The sequence below is a fragment of the Arvicola amphibius genome, chromosome 12, assembly GCF_903992535.2.
Source record: "Arvicola amphibius chromosome 12, mArvAmp1.2, whole genome shotgun sequence".
In the NCBI taxonomy this organism is placed as follows: Eukaryota; Metazoa; Chordata; class Mammalia; order Rodentia; family Cricetidae; genus Arvicola; species Arvicola amphibius.
Genome location: NC_052058.2, coordinates 123,850,775 through 123,859,435, shown reverse-complemented (window position 1 = coordinate 123,859,435; position 8,661 = coordinate 123,850,775). Strand labels below are relative to the sequence as shown.

General features: G+C 49.2%; 1 protein-coding gene and 2 pseudogenes across 1 annotated transcript; 2 read left to right on the top strand and 1 right to left on the bottom strand.

Moving 5' to 3' along the window:
- The first annotated feature begins 541 nt into the window (after positions 1–541).
- LOC119802850 (serum amyloid A-3 protein-like) lies at positions 542–4,249 on the top strand. Its single transcript, XM_038314037.1, is given in 4 exon segments — positions 542–838; positions 1,379–1,473; positions 3,508–3,646; positions 3,986–4,249. Coding segments are annotated over 4 exon segments (501 nt in total). The 5' UTR covers positions 542–710; the 3' UTR covers positions 4,125–4,249.
- A 631-nt stretch (positions 4,250–4,880) lies between these two features.
- On the top strand, positions 4,881–5,778 carry LOC119802954 (annotated as a pseudogene).
- A 56-nt stretch (positions 5,779–5,834) lies between these two features.
- LOC119802953 lies at positions 5,835–6,713 on the bottom strand (annotated as a pseudogene).
- Between the last annotated feature and the right edge of the window lie 1,948 nt (positions 6,714–8,661).

Below are 8,661 nucleotides of genomic sequence, written 5' to 3'. Positions count from 1 at the left end.
GGAAGAAGCAGAGCAGGCAAGCTTGAAGTCGAATGCCTCATAAGTCAGAATCGACTCCAGATGGAAACTGGAGTGAACTATGTGAACTACCACAAACACCTAGAGCTGCTTCTTCATCTCCAACAGCTGTTTCCTGATGTTTTCTCCCAGCATTCCTGTTCTGTGCCACTTTCTGCCTGAACCCACTGTAGCATAGTTAACAACCTGTGGGCCTGCTTATGGTGTCTTAGTTCTTCATGACTTTGAAGCAAATTCCTGTATTATTGTTTTGTGTTCCTGGCTTATTACAATATCCAAATTAATCTGTTTTATTATCTCTCTTAGCGACTGCTCATGAATAAACACTTGAGTCTGGAGAAGTCCTTTCCCAGTGCTGAGTTCACCATGTGGATGCCAGAAGTCAATTTCTTCTGTTCTTTCTCCTATTTAACAGCTTAATTTTGAACTATGGTTTGAAAGGACATAATCTTAGGCTTTGGATTTGACATGTACCGCCATGATTATTATATATTCAGATTTCCTTAGACACTGGCCTTGCATGATTTGACGGAAAGTCCTTACCTTGATTATTCCCAGTCAGGATGGGGAAAACTCTGGAAGCTCCACATGCCACATTCCTGAGCATAGGTAGATTGCACAATCTGGGGAAAGCCGAACTGTGTCAAAAGAAATCTTTATATTCTGAAAGATAAGTATGGCCAAGTAGGATTATGCAAGATCAAACAGGGGATTTCCTCACTAGTCAAAGGACAGTATATATAGGTAGCCCCGGCCACATCTCCTCAGCCAGTAACACAAGCGGCTCACCCGAGGTCTCAGCAGGAACTGACAGCCCCAGGTGAGGACCAGTCAGAACTTTCCAGCATTTGCTCTTTGCAGACTCTGTTCCTGTCAGCATTCACTGGCTGTGTTTTCATGCTTAGTCTCTCTCCTGAATCTACTAGATGCATTAGAATCCACAGGAGGCAGTACTGTTGCCATGGGGATTTGTTGTCTGCTTCTGTGTGAATTCAGGAAGGGTGGAGTCAGCCTTCTACAAATAGACTGCAGAGACCTATGATGTCTATAAAGTCCCCACATCCCTCTCCAGAAGCTTCCTATACAGTTGGGTTTTGGCTGGCAAGATCGGAATGCAAAGTGCTCTATACTAGGGGTCCATTTGCAAACTCTCAGGCACCGGGAGTCAAATGAAACTTGTAGAAATGGGGAGCTAGAATCTCCCTGGAATCCACTTACATCATGTCTCTACATGCGTGTGGATTTCTGTATAAAATCCAGTGGAATTTGGTGCTGGCATACAAGAACAGCTCAACATTATAGAAGCATCCTTCACCCCATGAAATGGCGTGTTCATCCTTGTGTTTCCCTGACCCTACAGCAGGATGAAGCCTTCCATTGCCATCGTTTTGTGTCTCTTGGTCCTGGGAGTTGACAGCCAAAGATGGTTAGAGTTCATCAAAGAAGCTGGTCAAGGTAAGAGCAAAGGATGGGGGCAGGAGGTTGTATTTGTGGATTCCAAGTATTTACCAGAGCAGGGACCATAAAATTCAGGGCAAACATTCTTGTGAAGTATCCTGGATAGGGGAGCATTGTCGCTCTTCCTATGTAGTTCTGAACTTTTATGGTCAGTGTTGACCTCTTTCTGTGAGGATCCCAGGCCTGAGAGCACATAATGTGTGTACAGCAGCTTTTTCACAGGAATGTAGGAGCAATCTGTCCTTGAAAGATGCAGATTCGCCAACAGGAGAGGGGATCTGCTGCCCCCTTGTGGAAGGTGATGAACAGCTCACCTCTGTCTGGTGGCTTGAAATGAAGAACATCCCAAGTGTACAGTGTTCCTGGGGAGGAAGAGGAGAACCAGTAGAGTCCCCAGACACAGTAACAGCAGCGAAGGCTAACTGAACTCTTCACAAATGAAAAGGCATTTAAAAATTAAAATTTTAATTTAACCTTGTGGTGTAAGAGCCCCATCTATCTTTTAAGAAAACTGAGGCCAAAAGCAGACATAAACTAACAAAAACCCAACAAGGAGGGGGCTGGAGAGACAGCTCAGAGGTTAAGAGCATTGCCTGCTCTTCCAAACGTCCTGAGTTCAATTCCCAGCAACCACATGGTGGCTCACAACCATCTATAATGGGGTCTAGTGCCCTCTTCTGAACTGCAGGCATACACACAGACAGAATACTGTATACATAATAAATAAACAAATATTTTTTAAAAAAAAAACAACAAAGAGCAGACGTTATCCCAGGTTGGCCAGCTTCTCAGAGTCCACTAGACAGCTCCCAGAACAGAGTGAGGACTTCATGAGCACACACTCACTCTTTACCTGAGAGCGGCAGGTCATGGGTTGGGGAAGGCAGCTGCCTTTAAAGGAAGCTTCAGATCCTCCACCACCGGCAGGAGACCATGACTTATTTACCTGGATACAGGTCTGCTGGGGCCGAGACACGGGCAGGGAACTATCACCAAGTGAAAGACATCCCACCAGCCACAGCACAATAAAAGTTAAATCAACCTAGATATTGGCCTTGCCCTTTTTCCTTAACTTGTTACTTACGAAGATGTTCCCCATTTAATGTCAGCTGGATCTGATTCCTTCACTGCGCAGCTCACCACTCCTGTCCTTGCTTTAGACCTTTTGCTCTTTGTGGCACCTTCTTGGGGAGCAGGGAAGTGAGAAGACGATACTAGATGGAGTATCTTCCATGAACACCCCACGTGCATTTTCTCGGTTTTTCTATGTAACCACCAAGGTGGCTAATACTCTTCCCTGTTCTTGGAGAGGATGTAGAAGTTTTAAGCCTAGGTGTCCTTTGCCACCTGGAGTTTCTGGTGACCCAGCTTGTTTCAGTCTGTCAGAGATCGCCCTGCTGTCTCCTGCTGATGGAGTGCTGGGAACTGCTCAGGCCACAGGAGATCCTGGGCATCCGTGGACTCACAGCAGAACTGCACTCACTCTGCCTGGAGAGCAGGTTCTCCTGCTGCCTGTGCTGGGAGAGAGCTGTGGCTGCAGTGGTGATTGTAGCATTTGGGAGGCTGAGGCAGAAGGATTGTGGGTTTCAGGTCATCCAGGGTCATATAGAGATGCATGCTGTCTCTAAAGGAAGAGAACATAAAGAAAGGAAAGGAATGGAGAAAGGAGAGAGGAGAGATGAAGAAGAGAAGAGGCCTCATGTGCTCACACCATATATAGAAGTTTCCCTGGATCATTTCAGAGAGGGCTTCATTATCGTATGGTGAAACACCCCCTAGAGATCATCTCTCCCCTATATGCTTTCTTGAGCAGCCAAAGATCAGTAACAGCAGAGCTAAGACAGGAATCCCTCAGAATAAAACTCGCTCCAAATATGCTTCCTCACAGACATGGGGAAGTAAGAACTATTCATGTCAAGCCATAGTGCTCTGGGCTTGTGAAAGGCTGAAGTCATTGGGATGAGTTGGACAGTAGTTTTCACCCTGCTTTGCCTAAACACAATCTTCCTTGCCATTCTCTTCCCTCTCCAGGAACTAGAGACGTGTGGTGAGCTTACTCTGACATGAGAGAGGCCAACTGGAAAGACGCAGACAAATACTTCCATGCTAGAGGGAACTATGATGCTGCCCAAAGGGGACCAGGAGGAGCCTGGGCTGCTAAAGTGATCAGGTAACGGAGGTCTCAGTGAGCAGAGCTTGACTGCTTTGGACATTGAGGAGGGGCTCTCCTCTGCATCCTGTGCACACTGCCTGTTATCCTTCCTCTTCTCTGTGTAGAGTACTGGGAACGGTTGGCAGTGATATATGAACCCCACCCTCTCTCCCTTGGTGCTGCTCGTCCAGCATGAGGGTGGAATCCTGGGCTGAGTAGGTGCTTACTCAGGCAGGATCAGTACCATCCTCTCCTTCTCTGGTGTTCCCGGGCTTCTAGTACAGCTATCTCTTGGAGTCCAGAGTGTGGAGCTATTGTCATCAGCTTGTATGGATCTTCTTGTCTGTCTTGATGCAGTGACGCCAGAGAGGGCATTCAGAGGTTCACGGGACGTGGAGCAGCAGACTCAAGCTTTGACCAGTTTGCCAACATATGGGGCCGGAGTGGTAGAGACCCCAACCACTTCCGACCTGTTGGCCTGCCTAGTAAATACTGAGTTTTCTCTTCATGTTCCCAGCCGTGCAGACCCCAAGGAAAGAGGCAATTACTGAATTGAATTAGTTCCTAAAGTCTGGATCCCTAAGCACCCCCAAAATGTTGAATAAATACTTGTGAAATGCATCTTGTCACTGTCATTTTGAAATCGCACAGGAGTGTGGGACATGGGAATGACCAAGAAACACCACACCAGCCCAGCTCTCCCGTCGTCGGGAGCATCCACCCTCTGAAGTTGTAGCAGTCGCCGGCCAGGCTGCTCCGTGGGCGGTCGGTGGGCGTGCGGGGGAGAGCGAGGGCGACGCTGCAAGGATCCGGGCGCGAGTGGTCGGCGGCGGCTCGCTAGGCCCCGCGATGGGAGCGCCCCGGAAGGAGGCTCCCGGCCCTGAGGACAGCGCGGCAGAGACCGCTGTGACGACTCCGGGGCTCTGCGCTCAGGGAACGTGAGGCGCGCCCAGGGGACCGCAGCCGCACTCCCTCGTCCCAGCCGTCCAAACTTCGGGCTCCCTCCGCCCGCCCGCCCGCCCTAGGCGCCAGGGTCAGCGACTTGAGCGGCCCCAGCCTCCCCTCTGCCAGCCCCGGAAGGCGGGGATGCGGCCGTGAGATGCTGTCGGGGGAGGGAGAAGCAGCTCGCGGAGCGCGGGGGCGGCGCGGTCGGGGCCCGGGGCGCAGGGGTGCAGCCTCGCCTCGCCAGTCCCTCTCCGATTTCCCGGACCAGCCGCGGCGGGAGGCGCCGGGCGCCGCCGGGGTCGCAAAGATGTCGTTGCGGTCTCTGCCCGCGCCGGTTGCCATCTCGGCCTCGGAGAAAGTGAACGACTTCCCCCGGGAATCGGTGCTCGCGAGCCCAAGGCGCAGAGGCAGAAGTGCTCGCAGGGCTGGTCGCAGTTCCCAGTCAGGGTAGCCAGGCAGAGCTGCACCCCTGCCCCAGCTCAAAATGCCACTTCAAAAGAACAAGAGCCTTTCGGTCAGAAGCTACAGCGGTGCTGTGTACTGTTTGATTTCAGTGACTGTTTCAGACTTGAAGAGCGAAGAAATTAAAAGAGCAACACTGAATCAACTGGTTGAGTGTGTTTCAACTAGTAGTGGTGTAATTGTTGAATCAGCGTACTCTGCTATAGTAAAGATGATCAGTGCTCACATCCCCCGTATCAAATGATAATCCAGATTTTGATACAGAAGACGACGAGTCCACTCTTGAGGCCTCTTGGCCTCACATACAGTTGGTGTATGAATTCTTCTTGAGATTCACGGAGAGTCTTGATTTCCAGCCCAGCATTGCAAATCGATACATTCACCAGAAGTTTGTACAACAGTTCCTGGAGCCTTTTGGTAGTGAAAACCAGAGAGAAAGAGACTTCCTGAAGACGGTTCCACATCATATATATGGGAAGTTTCTTGGGCTGAGAGCGTTCATCAGAAAGCAAGTTAACAACATTTTCCCCAGGTTAATATATGGAACAGAACGTTTCAACGCTGTGGCTGAACTCCTTGAGATCTTAGGAAGTATCATAAGTGGCTGGGCATCGCCACTGAAAGCAGAACACAAGCAGTTTCTAATGAAGGTCCTTATTCCTATGCATACTGCTTTGTTTCATGCTCAGCTGTCACACTGTGTCGTACAGTTCCTGGAGAAAGGGCTGCATGGCTTCTCACTGACTCTGCCTTCTTTCTTCCAGCATTCAGTTTAGTTTTCCTGCTTAGCTCTATTCTGCTAAGCCACTGGCCAAATAGACAGAACTTCTCCCACACCGGCCCCAAACACTTGCCTTCTGAGGCCACGCTGCAGAGATTAACATAGCCAGAAAAAGACAGAGAGGCCCTAGCAGAAGAATCCAGTTTCACCTTGTCCAGCAGTCCTTTGAAGGCGGCAGAAGAGAGTTTCCTGATCTGTCATGGTCTGTAGCGCCCATGTGCAGATGCAGGCGGCATCCACACTTTGATGAGCAGAGCATGCAAAGCATGGATGGCAGCCCCACCAGGAGAGCAGCCATCATCCTTGAGCTGCCAGTGATGCTGAGTCTAGTGTATCTTTGCTGTCGCCAGGAGGGCCTGGGCCTCCACCAGATTGTCAGGTGCCTTGAAAGCCCCATTTCACACCAACATCTGCCAGAGTGTTCAGGATTCGAGAGCATAGCCAGGTTCACTACCACTGAGCCCTGTGACAGCATGGATCACATCTTCCTCCACCTCTGGAGGAAATGAGCCGCTCTGTGAGCCTGACATCCTCCCCCTGAACATGAGTGCACGTAGCATATGCAGTAACCCCATCTCGCACATGGCTGGGGTGTTGGTCGTACAGTGGATGACTTTGGAAGCTGTCATCTTCTTTTTAATGGAGTTGATGATGGCCCTGCCACAGAGGACACCGCAGTGTGCCTGACCTCAGTGTTAGGACCAGTTTCATCCAGGATGAAGGGATTGTGTGTGGCATCACTGCCAAGAAATGTACATTACTATGGCACACTGTCTCTTTGTTGTGGGGTGTCAAGTTAACCCCTGTCCTCCAAAGGGCAGAGACTGTGACTTGGTCCATGCCTGGGGAGCTGGCCATTATCTTGTGAGCAGCAAGAACACCTGCTGCTGTGAAGCCCTCTGCATTTTTCTTTTTCAATTTTTGTTTTCTAGTTTTGTTATGTAGACCAGGTTATATTTGAACTCGTTATTATTATTATTATTATTATTATTATTATTATTATTATTATTACTGAGCTCTACATTTTTCTCTGCTCTCCTCCCTACCTCTCCCCTCCCCTTCAACCCTCTCCCAAGTTCCCCATGCTCTCAGTGTACTCAGGAGATCTTGTCTTTTCTACTTCCCATGTAGATTAGATCCATGTACGTCTCTCTTGGTGTCCTCACTGCTGTCTAGGTTCTCCAGGATTGTCATTTGTGAGCTGTTTTCCTTGAACTCTTTATCTTCCATTCCAGCTTCTCAAGTGCGGGGATTATGGGTGAATCTCAGCATGCCAGGTTCCGTTTTTTAAGACAGTGGCTTGATATGTTGCCCAGACAGACTTTAACTTTCAGGTTTCCCTCCACCCCCCAGTCCCTTGTCACCCCCTCATGAACACGCCACCAGGCTGGTGCAGTTCTCCACTTTCTTCTCTTCCTGCTTGAGGTTTCTACCCTGGGACTTTCGATCTCAATACACACTGCATATCCCCATAGAAGGCCTTTGCCCACAGCCGGTCAGCCTGAGGGTTAGCCAGGAAGGGGAGCATCACTTACAGCTGGGGGCCTTTATGCATCCTCAGGCACCCAGCCCCAAACAGGGTGGATTCTCAGACCTCCACCCTCCAGCTTCCTCTGGAGCTGCAGCTTGTGTTGCCTTCACTCTCCCTGGTTCCAAAGTCAGTTGGCTTAGCAATGGCCCCTTTCCTGTGACCCTGTCCTTTCTGTGGGGATCATTACTCCCAGACATCCTGTGCCTCCTTCCAGTCACTTAATCCTCTCCCAATGATCCCACTGGGCATTTGGGGAAAGGACTTCTCAGGCAGCTGACGGGACTCCAGTTTGTTCCTGACCTGGCTCACCAAACACTGGTGCTACTTGTCCTTGCCTTTCAGTTGAATAAAAAAGTCTTCCCTGCCCCCAAAATATTTCAAAGCTATCTCTCTTCGCTCTTTCCTCTCTCCCTGCTCTAGATTAGGAGAGAATCTTACCTGCAGCATAGTAGGTCTACAGCCTAAATCTTCTGTCCCCATAGCACTCTGTCCAGGCCTTCTTCAAAATCTGTTTTCCTATGTCAGAGTTTGTACTGAGTGTATCTGACCTCCTGCTCTAACACTAGACAACAGCTGAATGACTTGACTGGCTGTTCCCATTCCTGTCTAGATGACCACTGTTCTTTATTTTCCTATTCCATAGAATTCTTACACTTTAATTACCCCCCATTGGCAACTTTGGACATAAACAGCTTACATCACAAATCCAAGTCACACAGCTAGTTTGAAGCTAGACACAACATTCTTAATGATTTGCTAGAACTATCAATTGTATTGCAGTTGACATTTTATAAACCACTTTCATAGGCTGGGAGTGTATCTCAGCAGTTGAGGCATTGCCTACCATGCCCCAGGTTCAATTTCTAGCACCTTGGAGAAAAATAACAGGGAATGCACACAGGCAAACACACACACACACACACACACACACACACACACACGAAGTAGGGGAGGGTGTCAGCTAAAATGACTGTTAGGCCCAGAGAACACAGAACCATCTTCTGAAATTTTCATAGGTTTGGCTTTTTCTCCCTTTCCCATCTCACTTCTGCCTGCCCCTTCTCCTTCCAGGAGGGGTCAGAAAGTGCAGCTGGCTATCTGTGCGAAGAAGAACAAGGAATGGAAACAAATCACTGCCCCTACCTACAGAGCCTATCCAGAATGAGCTAAATTAGGAAGGGGGAGAGAAAATGCAGTGTAAGTGAACAGGAAATCCCAGTCACATGACCCCGTGGTGCAGTCATCATGGTTAATTAACATAAGTTTTCAATGTTATGGTTTAAACTCAGGCGAGATGGTTGACTTCCTACGAGT